This window comes from Gorilla gorilla, chromosome 6 (assembly GCF_029281585.2).
Source record: "Gorilla gorilla gorilla isolate KB3781 chromosome 6, NHGRI_mGorGor1-v2.1_pri, whole genome shotgun sequence".
Classification (NCBI taxonomy): Eukaryota; Metazoa; Chordata; class Mammalia; order Primates; family Hominidae; genus Gorilla; species Gorilla gorilla.
Window position 1 is genome coordinate 112336835 of NC_073230.2, and position 19905 is coordinate 112356739.

The 19905-nt window shown below is 42.0% G+C and overlaps 1 protein-coding gene across 3 annotated transcripts in view; it reads right to left on the minus strand.

Moving 5' to 3' along the window:
* The window catches only part of SLC26A5 (solute carrier family 26 member 5), a 75952-nt gene that overhangs the window by 9704 nt on the left and 46343 nt on the right, over nucleotides 1-19905 (minus strand). For 2 of the 3 annotated variants that reach the window (XM_055392550.2, XM_063708692.1), the window contains exons 9-14: nucleotides 17840-17922; nucleotides 12299-12446; nucleotides 10999-11112; nucleotides 9809-9886; nucleotides 8709-8804; nucleotides 8388-8494 (exon numbers count right to left, since the gene is read on the minus strand). In XM_055392550.2, coding sequence (XP_055248525.1) covers nucleotides 8388-8494; nucleotides 8709-8804; nucleotides 9809-9886; nucleotides 10999-11112; nucleotides 12299-12446; nucleotides 17840-17922 — 626 coding nt within the window. Of the gene's footprint in view, nucleotides 1-8383; nucleotides 8495-8708; nucleotides 8805-9808; nucleotides 9887-10998; nucleotides 11113-12298; nucleotides 12447-17839; nucleotides 17923-19905 lie in introns of those variants that run through there. The other variant, XM_063708693.1, reaches the window with a different exon arrangement.

Sequence of the window (19905 nt, forward strand, 5' to 3'; positions counted from 1 at the left end):
TTGATCCTTACATGGTGCCTTTGCAGAAGGGCTCCACACATATCATGTTCCCAGTGCCATTCCAAGCCTAATACACCCCACACACCTCATGCCACATACACATCACATGCCACACACACACATACATACCACACATGATATGCACACACCATGTACACCTCATACTACACACACACATCCCAATACCTACCTCACACACCACACACATACACAATATACATACCTACACACAATGCATACATACCACACACATATATACACACAATATACACACACCACACATACAGAATACACAATTATATGATATACCACACATATACATACACACATGCATACATACCACATGCATAATGCACAATACATACCCCCACACACATGTATACACACACACAATGCACACACACCATACATACATACCTCATATCACACACAATATACACACACTACACTACATACCACACATATACACATCATACACACTGCATATATACTACACAATGCACACCCCTCACATGCATACACACCATGCACATACACACCACACATATGCAATACACACATACCATATACACCTCATACCACATATATACACACTCCCAAACACATACACAATACACACATACAATGTATACACACCCACATACCACACACACATACACAACACACACATCTACACATAATGCATGTACACCACACACACATATAAACACAATATACACACACATCACCCCACATATCACATACATACATACACACAATGCATACACACCACACACAAACACAAACAATACACACACACCACACATACACAATATACACAATCACACCACTTACCATGCATACACATCCACACATGCATACACAGCACACACACACTACATGCCACACACAATACCATACACAATACACACATACCATATACCTCACACCACACACACCCCTACATACATATACACACACACATGCATACACACAATACACACACCACACATGCGTACATACCACATATATGCACACACTACACAAATACACATACGTGCAGACACATGCATACATACCCCCACTACATGCCACACACAATACCATACACAATACACACACCACATACCCCTCATACCACACACACACACACACCCATATACATATACACATGCATATACAACCTTCATCCAAGACACAATACACACAACACACACATGCATATACACCACACACACAACACACACATAATACACACACATACACATCACGCACATACACATACATCACATACACCTCACACTTCACATCACACACACACACACACATCACGTATACCTCACACCACATTCACGATGCACATCACACACCCTATACCTCCCCTCTCCCCAACACCATACCACAAACACGATCTGGTCAGGAGAAAAGGTTCAGGCATTTAGAGATGGAGGCAACACTGAATTTCGCAGAGTTCAAGTTATGCCAGGGATATATGTAACACAAGTTCTCCTCAAGCCACTCAGTAGACAGAACTGTCTTTCTGCTCTAACTCTAAAGTAGGAGAGGGAATTTTTGTTTGTTGTTATCAAGAATCACTGACTCATAGTAGGGGAGTAGTCAATTGAGGGCGTGGGGAGAAAATGAAAATCTCAAATTAGCATAGATGTTAACTTAATTTAGTCTGAATAGATTTTAAACATTATTTTTTGAGAGCCCTAATTCCTTTTTTTTTTTTTTTTTTGAGGCAGAGTCTTATCCTGTTGCCCAGGCTGGAGTGCAATGGTGCAATCTTGGCTCATTGCAACCTCTGCCTCCCGGGTTCAAGCAATTCTCCTGCCTCAGCCTCCCAAGCAGCTGGGATTACAGTTGTGCACCACCATGCCCAGCTAATTTTTGTATTTTTAATAGAGACAGGATTTCACCATGTTGGCCAGGCTGGTCTCAAACTCCTGACCTCAAGTCATCTACCCACCTCGGCCTCCCAAAGTGCCAGGATTACAGACAGGCATGAGCCACTGTGCCTGCCCCTAATTCCTAACTCTTTGTAAAGGACCATCTGGCTCAAATTAGATACTGTAATAATGACAGATACTACTTCTTAAACACCTGTTATTATATCCTTTGAACAATGCTGCTGGGCACATTAATAATATTATAATAATAGTTAACATTATTAACAATCCTGCCATCACGTAGATGAGAAATTGAGGCTCAGTGGGGTTAGGTAAGTTGTTCAACGTCAGAAAGCTTGCCAGAGCCAGAATATGGCTCAAGGTCTTTGATTTGACATTCCACAGTTTTGCTACTATGTCCTGGTGCTTCTTAGCATGAATGTCAAAGGACTTTGTAAATTAGAATATACTACACAAGTGTTAGCTGTTTTGCTGGGTAGATTCCCTCCATAAGCATTCAGAGAACACAAATGATGTGCCTGGTACTAGACTCCAGGAACATCACTTCTGCAAACAAGATGCTCACAATCTAGTGATATCTGTGGACAAATGTGGCTCTGAGGACTGATTGTAAATAAGGGGCTAAGGCTCTCAGCTGACTTTGCAATTATGAGAAAACCTCTAAGAGACTCAAAGTGCTGTCCATGTGTTGCAATCCAGTGCCACAGGGGAGGCAGAGTAAGGGATGGGCACATGGATCACAAGTACACGAGTAGCTGAGATGGACACATGCAAGGTGCTGGGGAAGGATTAGAGCATTGTTGTGGGTACACAGGGGAAGCTGAGGTCCCTGACTGGGTGAGCTGGGCCTCACAGGATGAGGATTTCAAATGCAGATGATGAACAGGCCTTCCTGACGACCTGCAGTGCCCTGGCACACCATTTCTGCAAGTCTAAATACTATTGCTCCCAGTGAAGGCCAAGTCCTTACTACTTCCCTAATGACACCAAGAGCAAGAAAGTCTCTTTTAATGAAATCCCATGCGGTTTCATTTGGCATCTCTTATGCTTCTCACACTGTACCTTGCTTACACCTGTTGAGGCACTTATAACTGTGTATTCTAAGTCTTTAAAAATTTATTTTTGTTTTATTATTTACTTATTTATTTTTTTAGAGATGGGATCTTATTCTGTGGCCCACGCTGGAGTGCAGTGGCCTGATCATGGCTCACTGTAGCCTTGAACTCCTAGGCTCTAGTGATCCTCGTGCCTCAGCTTCCTGAGTAGCTGGGACTATAGGGGTGCACCACTACACCTTGCCAATTAAAAAATTTTGTAGGTCTCACAATGCAATGTCTCACAACTGTAATCCCAGCACTTTGGGAGGCTGAGGTGGGAGGAACACTTGAGCCCAGGAGTTCAAGACCAGCCTGAGCATGATGGCAAGACCCCATCTCTACGAAAAATTTAAAAATTAGCCAGGTGTGATGGTGTGTGCCCATCATGGGAGGCTGAGGTGGGAGGATCCTTTGAGCCCAGGAATTCAAGGTGGCAGTGAGCTGTGACCGTACAACTGCACTGCAGCCCATGTGGCAAAGTAAAACTCTGTCTCTAAAAACAATAGAATAAAAATTTTTTTTTTTTTGGTAGAGGCATGGTCTTATTATGTTGTCCAGGCTGGTCTCAAACTCCTCGCCTCAGCAATCCTCCTGCCTTGGCCTCCTAAATTGCTGGGATTATGGGCATGAGATGACCCACTGTGTTTGGCCTATATTCTAATTTTTTGAAGATGGATTATAAAATGCTGATTGAGGCTGGGCGCAGTGGCTCATGCCTCTTATCCCAGCACTTTGGGAGGCTGAGGCAGGGGGATCACGAGGTGAGGAGTTCAAGACCAGCCTGGCCAAGATGGTGAAACCCCATCTCTACAAAAAATACAAAAAATTAGCTGGGTGTGGTGGCGGGCACCTGTAATCCCAGCTACTCAAGAGGATGAGGCAGAGGCAGAGAACTGCTTGAACCCAGGAGGTGGAGGTTGCAGTGAGCTGAGATCATGCCACTGCACTCCAGCCTGGGCGACAGAGCATGACTCTGTCTTAAAAAAAAAAAAAAGTGCTGATTTGTCAGCTTCTGGATTTGCAAAAACTCACATCTGAGTCATTGCCTCACCACTTACTGTGATCTTGTGCAAGTTACCCAATCATTCTAGGCTTCAGCTTCCACATCTGTGAAATGGGGTTGCTGATTGTCATAGGTTTATAAGGTTATATGAAATGGCATAGAGCATTGATCTTTGCACAGAGCCAGGTACATAAGTAATTATAATAATTTGTGCCATCATTACTTCATTGTCCTTATTAACATCATCATCATGATTACGTGTCTGTCATCCTTAGGACAACGCAACCTTTGAAGGGAAGGACCATGTCTTATATACTGCACTGTCCCTAGAGTCTAGCATCTCCCTGGAAATATAATAGGCCCTCAACAAATACCTATTTAGTGAAATTATAATTTTTAAAATTTTATAATGCTAACCAAATTGTGAGCTTTGGGGGGCAGAAGCTGAACCTCTGTCATATTTATAACACATGCAAGTGCCTGAGTTCAGGAATTATCTGCAGAATGATGTGATTGTCTCTTTGTTCTTGTTGTTGTTGTTGTTGAGACAGAGTCTCGCTCTGTCGCCTGGGCTGGAGTGCAGTGGCGTGATCTCGGCTCACTACAAGCTCCGCCTCCCCGGGTTCACACCATTCTCCTGCCTCAGCCTCCCCAGTAGCTGGAACTACAGGCGCCCGCCACCACGCCCAGCTAATTTTTTGTATTTTTTGTAGAGATGGGGTTTCACCGTGTTAGCCAGGATGGTCTCGATCTCCTGACCTCGTGATCCACCTGCTTCGGCCTCCCAAAGTGCTGGGATTACAGCTGGCCGGGCCATGATTGTCTCTTAACTATGCCTGCTCTGAGGGAAAATGAGTGTTTCAAACAAACGGCCAAACCCAGTGCACCTCTACCCCTCTCCAGAAGTGTGCCCTAATTACAGAAGAAGCCAGCTGAAAATAAACACATACCCTGAGTGCTGATCTCCTAAACTCTAACATACAAAGACCCAGCAAAATCACCAACAAAGGATAGAACATAAAAAATATCAACTTCAGTTAACTATTATTTGAGGAAGAAAGAGAAGTAGAGCTTTTATTTTTTTCTTTTCTTTTTTTTTTTTTTTGGAGACAGGGTCTCACTCTGTCACCCAGGCTGGAGCGTAGGGGTGCCATCTCAGCTCACATGAACCTCTGCCTCCTAGGCTCAAGTGATCCTCCCACCTCAGCCTTCCAAGTAGCTGGGACCACAGGTGTGCACCACCATGCCCGGTTAATATTTTGTATTTCTGGTATGGATGGGGTTTTACCAGGTTGCCCAAACGGGAGCTTTTTTCTTTCTTTCTTTCTTTTTTTTTGAGATGGGATCTCACTCTTTCACCAGGGCTGGAGTGTAGTGGTGTGATCTTGGCTCACTGCAACCTCAGTCTATCAGGTTTAAGCGATTCTCCTGCCTCAGCCTCCTCAGTAGCTGGGATTACAGGTGTGCACCACCACACCCAGCTATTTTTTTTGTTTTAGTAGAGACAGGGTTTCACCATGTTGGCCAGGCTAGTCTTGAACACCTGACCTCAAATGATCCGCTTGCCTCAGTCTCCCAAAGTGCTTGGATTACAGGAGTGAGCCACTGCACCCAGCACAAACTGGAGCATTAAAAAAAAAAAACTTGCTGGACTTTAAAATTTATGATAACCGGCCGGGCACGACGGCTCATGCCTGTAATCCCAGCACTTTGGGAGTCCGAGGTGGGCAGATTGCGAGGTCAGGAGGTCGACACCATCCTGGCTGACACGATGAAACTCTGTCTTTACTAAAAATAAAAAAAATTGGCCGGGCGTGGTGGCACGCGCCTGTAGTCTCAGCTATTCAGGAGGCTGAGGCAGAAGACTTGAACCCAGGAGGTGGAGGTTGCAGTGAGCCGAGATCATGCCACTGCACTCCAGCCTGGATGACAGAGCAAGACTCTGTCTCAAAAGAAAACAAACAAAAAAATTTTATAACTCAAGTGAGTTATCTAGTGTTAGAAAAATAAAGACTAAGTAAATAAAAATAAATAAAATTTATGATAAGATACCATAAAATCCTATTCAGTAAAAAAAAAACAAAAACCACCACCACCAGCAAAAAAATTCTCAAATTCTATACTGTAGCTTGTTAAAAGTTATAGATTTTTTTTTCTTTTTCTTTTTTTTGAGACGTGTGTCACTCTGTCACCCAGGCTGGAGTGCAATGGCTCAATCTCAGCTCACTGCAACCTCCACCTCCTGGGTTCCAGCAATTTTCTGCCTCAGCCTCCTGAGTAGCTGGGATTACAGGCACTCACCACCACACCTGGCTCGCTTTTGTAATTTTAGTAGAGATGGGGGTTTGCCATGTTGCCCAGGCTGGTCTTGAACTCCTGACCTCAAGTGATCTGCCTGCCTCAGCCTTCCAAAGTCCTGGGATTACAGGTGTGAGACACCACACCTGGCCAAAAGTTATAGATATTTTAAAACCATAATGTTCACCAAAGTTCTGAGATAAAGAACTCTTACATATGCTAATAAAGTTCTTTATAAAAATGGGAAACACTTCTTTTAGATAAATACGGGCAACAGTGTTGGAACTTATTAAAAGTAGTTAAATTCTTATCCTGAGTTTAGAATCCCACATATTCTTAACATTTTTCTGTTATGTCATCTGTGATGATGAAAATGCTCATTTCCCACCCTTGAGGGTGGGGAGCATCCTGACCTCCTGCAGATCAGGGGTCAACATCCTCATAAAGTGCCCTTTCAACACATCACAGTCACAACTTTAAGATTTCATGTGATTTGCAACCATAGGCAAAACCACACTAACTTCATTTTCATTTCCCTCTGTGTTAAAGCGGGAAGGGCACTGGCATTGGTAGAGTGGGTGGCACTTGTCAGGCACTGTGCTGGCTGTTTGTAGGCCTTGTCATTTAAGCCTTATTGTAACTATATGAGGTAGGAAGTATTAGTCTCATTTTATAGATGCAGAAACAGGCTCTGAGAGGTATGCAAAATCACAGAGCTTACAGAAGGTGCCGCCAGGACCTGACTAAAGTCCAGGCTATTTCTTTATTTTATTTTAAAAAATTTTTTGAGATGGAGTTTTGCTCTTGTTGCCCAGGCTGGAGTGCAATGGCACGAACTCGGCTCACTGCAACCTCTGCCTCCCAGGTTCAAGCGATTCTCCTGCCTCAGCCTCCTAAGTAGCTGGGATTACAGGTGCACGCCACCATCCCCAGCTAATTTTTTGTATTTTTAGTAAAGACAGGGTTTCACCATGTTGGCCAGGCTGCTCTTGAACTCCTGACTTTGTGATCCACCTGCCTTGGCCTCCCAAAGTGCTGGGATTCCAGGCAAGAGTCACTGTGCCTGGCCAGTCCAGGCTATTTCTATGACAATGTTTCCTTTTCATCTTTATGGTGATTTATCACAAAAAGGTGTTTTTTTGTTTGTTTGTTTTTTGTTAGGGATGGAGTTTTGCTATGTTGCCCAGGCTGGTCTTGGCCTCAAGTGATCCTCCCACCTCAGCCTTCCAAAGTGCTGGAATTGGGATTATAGGTGTTAGCTACTGTGCCCAGCCCATAAACAGTTTTTTTTTGTTTTGTTTTTTGAGATGGAGTCTTGCTCTGTTGCCCAGGCTGGAGCGTAGTGGTGTGATCTTGGCTTACTGCAACCTCCACCTCCTGGGTTCAAGCAATTCTCCTGCCTTAGCCTCTCAAGTAGCTGGGATTACAAGTGTGTGCCACCATGCCTGGCTAATTTTTTTTTGTATTTTTAGCAGAGATGGGGTTTCACCATGTTGGCCAGGCTGGTTTCGAACTCCTGACCTCAAGTGTTCCGCCTGCCTTGGCCTCTGAAAGTGCTGGGATTACAGGCGTGAGCCACTGCGCCCAACTATATTTTTCTTTAATTTATTTTATACTTTCCCTAGTGGGCTCAGCTTCCTACTAGGGAGAAGAGATAACAGGGGAAAGTGGTTCAGGGTGGAGGAAATGACAATGGAAGGAATGCATAGGATAACTTGGTGTCAGAGTTTGCTTCATGTCATTGAAACTCATGTCAGTACTTGGTGCCAAAACAAATCGCAAGAGGATAAATAAACCAGCATAGCACTAGACCAGGAATGGCAGAAACAATGATGGAAATTAGGCTCTTTTAACATAACCATTGATGGGAGCATAAATTGTGACATAGAAGAGCATTTGGCAAAATTATATGGAATTTTTAAATTGGCATTTTGTTCATTTAGTCAACAGGCTACATGAGTGTTATAGCTCCCTCTCACGCTAACTAGAAATCATCAAAGGGCTCCACTTCTACCAACTTAAACTTTGGTCTACACTTAAAGTCAACATTGTCATCTCTGCCGGGACATTCACACCCATTCCAATCTGGGCACTCACCTCTGTGTTCTGTAAATCACAGTCAGCAGAGCAATGATCACAGCAGTGATCAAACCATAGTCCAATCCCAGGAACAAGGAGGACACAAAAGTGGTAAGCCAGATGGTCTAAGCAAAAGACAGAAAACTTGATGGAGAACCATGTTAAACATCCCACAAGAGTTAAACACGCAAGTGTGCACACACACACATGCTACTTTTACCTTGCCTAACTGGATACTGCACATAACAACTGCATTAATTTATCTTTCTCACATTTTTCTTAGCACTAATCATATTTGCTCTATGACATATTAACAGAGCCATCACCTTTGTTACTTACCAGCTCTATTTTGCTGGTTCTCCAGAAAAAGGGGAGATCTGAGAACTGCATAAACATTCCCTTCAGGTTGACAATCACAATGGCCGACAGCACAGCCTGAAACAGAGCACATCCCCCATGCCTCTCCTCTTGTGTCCACACAGTGTCCTTTGCTGGTTCCTCACTGTCCTCCTGCTGTCCTCCCCATGCCTTCTCCCTACTCACTTCCTATATGGCACCGATGGTAGCTTTGAAGCCATGAACACCTGGATTTTCAGGACCTGGTTAGCTAAAAGGGGCCTTGGAAAATCAGTCTTTCTTTTTTCTTTTTTTGAGATGAAGTCTTGCTCTGTCGCCCAGGCTGGAGTGCAGTAGCGTAATCTTGGCTAACTGCAACCTCTGCCTCCCAGGTTCAAGCAATTCTCCTGCCTCAACCTTCCCACTAGAATAGCTGAGACTACAGGTGGGTGCTACCACACTCAGTTAATTTTTGTATTTCTAGTAGAGACGGGGTTTCACCATGTTGGCCAGGCTGGTCTCGAACTCCTAACCACAGGTTATCTGCCCGCCTCGGCCTCCCAAAGTGCCAATTACAGGTGTGAGCCACCGCACCCGGCTGGAAATCATTCTTATATCCTAATAGCAAACCTGCATGGTGGCCAAGAGGTTCAGGATTAAACTTGGTACTCAAGGAATTATTTCACCTATGGTCTTTCTACATTATGATCTTCTCTACTCTATATGGTTCCTGATCTCTACTAGATTAAATATATCATCATGTAAATGTCTTATGAATGTAGACCATCTCAGGTTTTTTATGAAAGTATAAGGTCATAGAAGGTCAAAGAGAGAAGGGATGTTGAAGATCAGCCAGTCCAAACCCCGACTTTGCAGATAAGGAAACCGAGACTCAGAGGAGTTAAGACGGCTTTCCCCAGGTCCTGCAGGCAGCTGTCAGTAGGTTATAGAGCAGGATCTTGGTCCTAGCCTTGGCCCTTTCTCATACCATCCTCTGAGGGTTACAGTAAATAACCCTAATATAGCCATAAAAACATAAACAAATAAAATAGCAAAATCTCTACACATGAAAAAAACTTCACCCAAGTCCACATTACACACACCTGGGGCAATGATTCAAAGAGGAATCCAGTTGCTAATATGACCAGCAGAATCATTAATGAGGCCAAACAACCTGCAAGCTGAATGAGAGAAGACACATGGAAGGGGCTTTTAGGAGACTTGAATAAGAGGCAGGGCATAAGTTGGTTTTATTCTTTTGATAATTACTATGGGAAGATCAAGAAAATATGGATTCAAATAAGTCAACTAAACCACTACATAACCTATAGCTCCATCATACTCCCTCTCTGAAGTTTTGGTTCTTCTTATGGCTTTTAAATGGAAGCTGAAATGCTGTAATATCCTAATTAAAATGCCCTTTCCAGAGATGGAGGAAAGATGTCTGGTGCCAACCTGAGACCTACAAGGGCCACCAGAAGAGTTCAGATAAGTGTCTGCTGTCCAATATGGGAGCCAGTAGCCACATGTGGCCATTTACTTTTTTTTTTTTTTTTGAGACAGAGTCTCACTCTGTCGCCAGGGTGGAGTGCAGTGGCGTGACCTTGGCTCACTGCAACCTCTGCCTCCTGGGTTCAAGCGATTCTCCCGCCTCAGCCTCCCAAGTAGCTGGGACTACAGGCATCCGCCACCATGCCCAGCTAATTTTTGTATTTTTAGTAGAGACAGGGTTCACCATGTTGGACAGGATGGTCTCGATCTCTTGACCTCATGATCCGCCTGCCTTGGCCTCCCAGAGTGCTGCGATTACAGGCATGAGCCACCGCACTTGGCCGGCCATTTACATTTGTAAAAATTAAAAGTCAGGTCTTAGTCGAACTAACCACATTTCAAGTGCTCAAGAGCCACATGTTGCTAGTGGCTGCCATATTGGACAGTGCAGATATTGAACATTTCCATCATTGAGGAAAGTTCTACTGGATGGTGCTGGCATACTGCCCACACTCAGTCTCAGGCTTTCATAACAACATTCCATGTCTGAACTTTGAGGTTTACTGGTAGCCGAGTGTTGCATAACTTTCCAATGTAACTGGAGAATATACCTCTTTCCTATAGATTCAGTTCCTTGTGATTCACTTCAACCAATCATGCCTTTCTCTGATTCACTATACAGCTCACTGGAGCATGGATCTGCAGGCCAGAGTAGCTTTGTTTGGGTTCAGAATATAATCAAAAGATTAAAATTTAATTACCACCCATATCATCAGGTCTTAGAGGACTATTATATACACACCTGTGTCTTCCCACCGGTTCCCTCCTGAACAAGGCTTCGAGACAAGGAGCATGAAATTGAAAAGGTCTGGAAGAGTGAGCCAATGGAATTGCACAGTCCCAGGGCAATGAGCTCCTTTCCCATGTAGAAACAAAACACAAAAGAGATACGTCATTCTTCAGGAAAAAAAAGCATAATAGCCCATTTAATACACATTGTCAGCACTACAGCCTATCTCTTCATTTTCCTTTCAGATGTAAGAATTTGTTCAGCATGAGTTCAAAATAGGAATTATGGCATATTTTATAGTTAGAGGGGGGAACACTTTGAATTTTTATTTTGTCGGAGATAAACGCTGGGCTCCCTGCTCAGCCTCCTTTCCAAACACACCCTCTACATAAATAACGCTTAAGAAGAAAACTGCACTAAAAGGGATCAACTATTTTTACTGCTGAAGAGAAAGTTATTGTTGTATAGGACTCTTGGCATCTTTTTAATGCCTGGGCTATTGCTCACAAATGAGTACATGCCAGTGTCTTCCTGGGGCAAGTGAGTCCTGCTCTTAGGTTTACTTTGCATATTTCTAGTTTGACAACTGCATCTCAGATGAATGTGGAGCATCTAGTTTCTCCTTAGAATACATAAGGATTGAAATAGACATTGTTATGTCAACATTATAGGTCACAGTGTTTGGATTAAATACCTTATCTGTGGCTGCGTTATAAAAGTAGGTGACAAAGAGAATATTGTGGAGTTAGTGATGAATCAGATACCCAATATTTAATGAACAAAGATAAACCTTCCTGGGGAGCAAAAACGCCCTGGAAAAACATTTAATCCTAAGCTGTGAGCTTTAAAAACAGGAATAACATTGCAGATTGAATAAATACATGCTTCAGATACATCAATCACCAGTACAAAAAGTTTTTCTACCAAGATAGATTAGTTCTTGTGCCTTCCATAACCGACCTTGGTTATTTTTATTTTATTTTTTTTCTGAGGCAGAGTCTCGCTCTGTCGCCCAGGCTGGAGTGCAGCGGCGCGACCTCGGCTCACTGCAAGCTCCGCCTCCTGGGTTCATGCCATTCTCCTGCCTCAGCCTCCCGAGTAGCTGGGACTACAGGTGCCTGCCACCATGCCCGGCTAATTTTTTGTATTTTCAGTAGAGATGGGGTTTCACCATGTTAGCCAGGATGGTCTCAATCTCCTGACCTCATGATCCGCCTGCCTCGGCCTCCCGAAGTGCTGGGATTACAGGCGTGAGCCAGACGTTGGTGATTGTACTGCTATGAAACACCTGCAGGAAACTGATTATCTTTACCTGATTGCCGTCAACCTGGTAGCCATGTTTATTTGCTAAGGTCTTGGCCATGGAGATGGTCACTGAAAATCCAACGATGGCTATGGCAATGGCATCTACGTACACAAGGTGGAAGAGGCTGGTGTCCGGATTGGCTGGAGGTAGCAGCCTGAAAAGTCAAGCTGCCTTTAACTTGTGTTGTGACCACAAGGGGGAAAAAAAAAAAAAACCCTGCGACTGCAGGGAAGCATTTTAGGGGGGCATTATCTGCAAATGAAGTAATCAATGCTTGGATACTTATTTGCTCTGGTTGGCAAAAAGGAGGGCCCTCCTTGACGCAGATAAGTTCTTTTCAGGCTCAAACTGCAAAGTGCAGCTTTCTACCTGGATGGGTTATCAGAAGAGATCAGATGCCGTTTTATTTATAAAAGGAGTAACCTCATACCTCATGGCACCCTGATGGCAAGTGTAAGTAAGACGCAGAAACCAGGAAGAAGAGAGGGTCAGCAAAGTGCTCAGATGCCACCAGGCATCTGAACCCAAGTCTTGGGGTGGGGAGGAGAGTAGTCTAAGGGCTACCTTAGAGGAGAATTAATGTCCTGGCAATGCTAGGCACCCCATACTTCTCCCCCTTGTCATCTGATGTAAGGACTCTGAGTGTGCTACCTCTTCCTGTGTGTGTGTGTGTGTTTTTTTTATCCCATTAGCTGAGGTTGTAACATGGGAAAGGAGCAGCAGAAGACTATACTCCTTGGGTGTCACCTGGGAATCTTGTGAATCTGGAGGAGATAAAAGTGTGACTCCTGGAATCCCACAATGGAGAACCCAGCTTTTGTGGTACACACTTGTAGTCTGGGATCCTTATCCTAAAGAAACAGAATAGGGATTCCCTAGAATGTTATGGGGGAAGGGGCAACAGGGATTTGCAGACATTCTCCTCCAATTCAAGGCATTGGGCTAAACAATAATAACAATAACTTAACTGATACTAATAATTATAATTATTACAATAACAAGCATTTATTATGTGCTTTCTCTGTGCCAGGTTCTATGCTCATTTAATTGTTTTCAATGGCCCTGTGAACTAGGCACCATTATAATTCCCATTTTACAGATGAAGAAAATGAGGCATAGCGAGATTCAGCAACTTGTCCAAGGACAAGCAGCTCATCTACCAAGTACAACAAAACCATAAAGAACCTGCTTGGCCACAGCTATTTCTCTTACTATGTCATAGCACAGTGACGGAAGGGATGTTTCACATCATGAAGTAAGGAAACAGAGGAAGAAAGGGAAAGGAACCTAATGCCTGTTAAGGTGAGTTTACCTGCTACATGCTTTACATAAGTCGTCTCATTTTCCCTCACAGCACTCCCATTACATAGGTTCTACTATTATCCCAATTTGTAGGTGAAAATATGGATTTTGACAGATGTTAAGTGATTTTTCTAAACTGTAGCAGGGAGTCAAACCTGGGGGGTCTGACTATATAACCTGTTATCCTTCCCTTCTCTTTGCTGCACAGGCATGAACTAAGAGGGAAGGCCTAGCAGCAGGTTTGGGCCTAAGGGAATAAGAATATAAGAAAAGGACATATTTTGGAACAAGTTAAGGAAAGTAAACAAACAAACAAAAAAACAGGATATAGTGCTATGATTGGGATCTTTAATAGTCAACTGTCACTTTCTGGGCACCGCAAAATGCACTGCTCATCTACCAAGTACAAAACCATGAAGAACCTGCTTGTCTGCAGCAGATGCTTTTATATGTGTAGTTATGTGTATATAGAAGCATGGTAGTTTGCCTCCAGATAGGCCACCAGTCATTCCTCCCATACTTGTATGTGCATGTCTCTCCCCAAATCTAGATGGGGAATCTGTTTCCCCTCCAGCTACATTTGGGCTGGCCTCGTGATGTGCTTCGAGCAACAGAATGTGGTGGAAGTGATGCTGTATGAGTGCCTTAAGAGGCCTGGTAAATTTTCTGCTTTTCTTTCCTGTTGCTCTGAGCCACCATGTAAAGAGGTCTGGCAATGCTGCTGGAGATACCACATGTAGAGAAGATGACTGCTAGCCCTCACCTGTTCCAGTCACTCCAGATGAAGTGTCAGACACGTGAGTGAAGCCCTCTTGGATCCTCCAACACTAGTCACACCTGCAGACATCTGCAGATGTATAACAAACCCCAAGTGAGACCTGCTAAAGAACCACCCAACTGAGCCTAACCTAGACTAGAGAATTATGAGCAAATTAATGGTAGCTGTTTTAAGTCACTGTTTTGGGGTAGCCTGTTATCAGTGGAGCAATAAGACTCACAGGGAACTGAAATGGTATGATTGTATGTAGATGGGTAGGTAGGTATTTGTTACCTACTTGGTTTTGGGCAATGTTCCAGAAAGATAAGGTCTCCTCTGGATAGCCTGTTTCCAGAAATGTAAGGTCTTTTTTTTTTTTTTTAGTTAAGCTGTCACATACAGAAGGGAAGCAGTATGTTTGAGTACAATGCAATAGGGAAAGGAAGATATTAAGTAGAAATTATAGGACAAGTAGATTTATATATATATATATACACATATATAATTATATATAAATATAATTATATTTATATATACAATATATTATATATATTATATATTATATTATATATATTATATATAACATAATATATATTATATATTATATATTATATATTATAATATATATAATATATATAATATATAATATATATAATATATAATATATAATATATAATATAATATATATTATATATAATATATTATAATATATATAATATAATATATATTATATATAATATAATATATAATATATATTATATATATTATATAATATATAATATATATATTATATATAATATATAATATATATATTATGTTATATATAATATATATAATATATATAATATAATATATTATATTATATATAATATATATAAATATATATAAATATATATAATTATATATATAATTATATATATACATATATATTACATATATATTATATATATTACATATATATTATATATATATTACATATATATTATATATATATTACATATATATTATATATATAATATATATATAATTATATATATAACATATATATTATATATATATATTATATATATATAATTTTTTTTTTTTTTGAGATGGTGTTTCGCTCTTGTTGCCCAGGCTAGAATGCCATGGCGTGATCTTGGCTCACTGCAACCTCCGCCTTCTGGTTTCAAGCGATTCTCCTGCTCGGCCTTCCAATAGTGGGATTACAGGCACCCGCCACCATGCCCGGCTAATTTTTGTATTTTTACTAGAGATGTGGTTTCACCATGTTTGCCAGGCTGGTCTGGAACTCCTGACCTTGTGATCCGCCCGCCTCAGCCTCCTAAAGTGCTGGGATTACAGGAGTCTGCCACCGTGCCCGGCCAACAATATGTTTTAAAAATGTACAGTTAGATAATATAGATGAAGCAAAGAAGTAACATGATTAGAAACTAAAAACTCATTGAAATAACAGCCTTAGAACCCATTACTAATAAGTAGTTAACACGACTTGAATGCTTACTGTGTCTTCAGGTGTTCACTCATTGCCTTCCATGCATTATCTCCTGTAGCTCTCACAACTGCCCTTGAGATAAGTATTAATTACCATGGCCACCTGGCAGGTAAGGAAATGGAGGCTTTGAGAGGATAAGTGGCCTGCTTAAGATCACACAGCTAGTACGTGGCAGGCTAGGATTTAGGTTGTTTTGCTCTTAAATCCCATGTCATTCAAGGAGAGATTTTTAAAACTATTAAATTTAGGAAAACAAAAGAAAACAGAAAACCACTTGCCACTATGGGTGGGATTGTAAAATGGCATAACTACTATGGGAAACAGTATGAAAGGCTCTCAAAAAAGTAAAAATAGATCCAGCAATCCCACTTACAGGTATATACCCAAAAGAACTGAAAGAAAGGTCTCAAAGACATATTTGCACACCCATATCCACAGCTGCACTATTCACAATAGCCAAGAGGTAAAGGCAACCCACATGCTCATCAATGGATGCATGGAGAAATAAAATACAGTATATATCCACAATGGAATATTATTCGGCCTTAAAAAGGGAAGAAAATACTGTCATACGCTACAATATAGACAAACTCTGAAGACATTATGCTAAGTGAAATACGCCAGTCACAAAAAGACAAATGCTGTATGATTCCACTTACATGAGGCATCTAGAGAAGTCAAATTCATAAAAACAGAAAGATGAATGGTGGTTACTAGGGGCTGGGGGAAGAAGAAAAGAGGAAGCTCTTGTTTAAGGGGTATAGAGTTACAGATTTGTAAGGTGAAAAAGTCCTGGAGATATGTTTTACAATAATAGGAATATATTTAACACTACTGAACTGTACACTTAAAAATGATTAAGATTGGCTGGGCATGGTGGCTCATGCCTATAATCCCAGCACTTTGGGAAGCTGAGGTGGGTGGATCACATGAGGTCAGGAGTTCGAGACCAGCCTGGCCAACACAGTGAAACCCTGTCTCTACTAAAAATATAAAAATTAGTTGGGTGTGGTGGCACACACCTGTAATCCCAGCTACTCAGGAGGCTCAGGCAGGAGAATCACTTGAACCTCGGAGGCAGAGGTTGCAGTGAGCTGAGATTGTGCCATTGCACTCCAGCCTGGGCAACAGAGTGAGACTCGGTCTCAAAAAAAAGAAAAAAAAAAAGCCAGGCATAGTGGCTCACACCTGTAATCCCAGCACTCCAGCACTTTGGGAAGCAGAGGCGGGCAGATCACCTGAGGTCAGGAGTTTGAGACCAGCCTGGCCAACATGGAGAAACCCTGTCTCTACTAAAAATATAAAAATTAGCTGGGTGTGGTGGCTCATGCCTGTAATCCCAGCACTTTGGGAGGCCAAGGCGGGTGGATCACGAGGTCAGGAAATTGAGACCATCCTGGCTAACACGGTGAAACCCCGTCTCTATTAAAAATACAAAAAATCAGCCGGGCGTGGTGGCGGGCACCTGTAGTCCCAGCTGCTCGGGAGGCTGAGGCAGGAGAATGGCATGAACCCAGGAGGCGGAGCTTGCAGTGAGCTGAGATCATGCCACTGCAATCCAGCCTGGGGGACAGAGCGAGACTCCATCTCAAAACAAACAAACAAACAAACAAACAAACAAAAACAATTAGCCAGGTGTGGTAGCATACGCCTGTAATCCCAGCTACTTGGGAGGCTGAGGCGGCAGAATCGCTTCAACCTGGGAGACAGAGGTTGCAGTGAGCCGAGACGGCGCCACTGCACTCCAGCCCAGGCGACAGAGTGAGACTTCGTTTCAAAGAAAAAAAAAAAAAGGTTAAGACAAAAATTTGTTATGTGTTTTTTACTACAATAAAAATAAAAATAAAAATGCACCCAATCCCCCTAAAGCCCTCAACTATTTGATGTATAGAAAAAAGATTATTTTTCATTGCAAGAGAACTAATGTAAGAGTTAGAGGCAATAGATCCATTGATTATTTCAGTCACACAGTTACTTAAAACTACTTTCCTACCCTAGAGGAAGTGTTCCAACGACATCCACATTGTATGATTCTTTCAAGTTAAACCCAGCTGAAATGCCAGTTCCCATTACGACCTAAAAAGACACAAATCCAAATGCACCTTTAGAGATGAATGTTCAAATACTGCAAAAATCAGCTTCAAATAATATGTTAGTCAAGTCAAATCTATTCTCACTTTTAACATTCAGATTTAAAAAGATTTACCATTAGCTTCAACAATTCTAACTTCTCTTAATGACCCTACCCCACATAATTAAAATGAACTCTACAGTTTATGACCTGGCATTTTCTTCATGCTTTGTCCTTTTCTATACTAAGGTGTCTGGCTAGTTGACTGCTACAGAAAAAGGCCATAAAGCCTTTCAAAGGTTGACCTTACCTTTAGGGTGGTGAAATGAGTCTCTGGCCACAACGTTATGAATAAAGGATATTTAACTCTGTACTTCGAGGGTGGTACAATGACACTGTATGATTACAAAATGTACATCTGGATTTAGAATCCTCCTGGTGATCCTGTTTCTGGGACAGCAGCCCCAAGTGTGGTGATAGGGCCCCAGCAGCAACCCATAACTGTCTCCTCCCATTTCAGCTACAAAGTCAGGGTAGAACTGTACATCAAACACAGGGTCACTTTACATACGCCCAACCTGGATTGGCAGGGCATAGATTTACTTGGGGTGTAAAGTACAATCCCTAATGAGTTGCAAGAGAAACAAAACAAAAGGTGAGATAGCAATTTGCTCCATGCCCAGGAACTATTGCCTATAGAGCTTTCTGAGTGAGTTACCCAACAGAGAAGAAATTAGAGCTGGCCAGGGAAGGAAGTCAGCCCCTCCTGAGGAGGGCCACTGCAGGAAACAAATAATAAACTTATTATCAGAAACAGCAGCCTGGGAGACCAGGGGCATGGGTGATTCTGGCTCTTTTGATGGGAGGATCCTTTTCTGTTGATGACAATTATTTTCATCACCCTTAATTGCATTTTTTGTGCATCTCTAACTAGGGGAGTTCCTAGAGCATTCAAATCCACAGAATATATATGGCTCAAGCTCCTGGAGCTATAATTTTATACAGTGGTTAAGTAATTTAAACCATTGTTTTCTTATCAAGACAAACAGATGTATTATAAAATTGAATGCAAAACTCAAAAAATATTTTTATAATAAAAATAAATTTGACACTTAAAGGGAGTCATAAAGATGCTGTCCCTAAACTTTCTAGAATTCTGGGAAACCATTCCCCTGGGAAACATGGAAGAGTCTTTAAAGGGAATCTGGGAAACAGAATTAGTAACCCAAAGCAGGAGAGGCAAGCTGTGTCATTTACTTCATAATTGGGGCTTGCCTGACTTCTTTCCCATGCAAAGGTGCTCAGAACTTCTTGCTGTACTCCAAGTCAAAACGGGAACTCTGTGCCTAGCCCCAGTGAGAGAAGAGGTTTTGAAACTGTTAGAGATACATTTTGTTTTGTTTTGCCTGTTAAAAGGTACTAATGCCATGTAGACAAGACTGAGGAAAAGAAAAGGTTTGAAGGTATTGCTTCCTTGTGAGCTACGCCAGCCAGTTGTTTTCATAGCTAGAACTTGTTGCTATAATTTGGATCAGACACCTATACTCTTCATTTCTTTTTTAAATTTTTAAATTTATTATACTTTAAGTTCTGGGATACACGTGCAGAATGTGCAGGTTACATACATACACAAGGGCTATGGTGGTTTGCTGCACCCATCAACCCATCATCTACATTAGGTATTTCTCCTAATGCTATCCCTCCTCAGCCCCCGACCCATGGACAGGCCCCAGTGTGTGATGTTCCCCTGCCTGTGTCCATGTGCTCTCATTGTTCAACTCCCACTTGCAAGTCAGAACATGTGGTGTTTGGTTTTCTGTTCCCGTGTTAGTTTGCTGAGAATGATGGTTTCCAGCTTCATCCATGTCCCTGCAAAGGACATGAACTCATCCTTTTTTATGGCTGCATAGTATTCCATGGTGTATATGTGCCACATTTCCTTTATCCAGTCTATCATTGATGGGCATTTGGGTTGGTTCCAAGTCTTT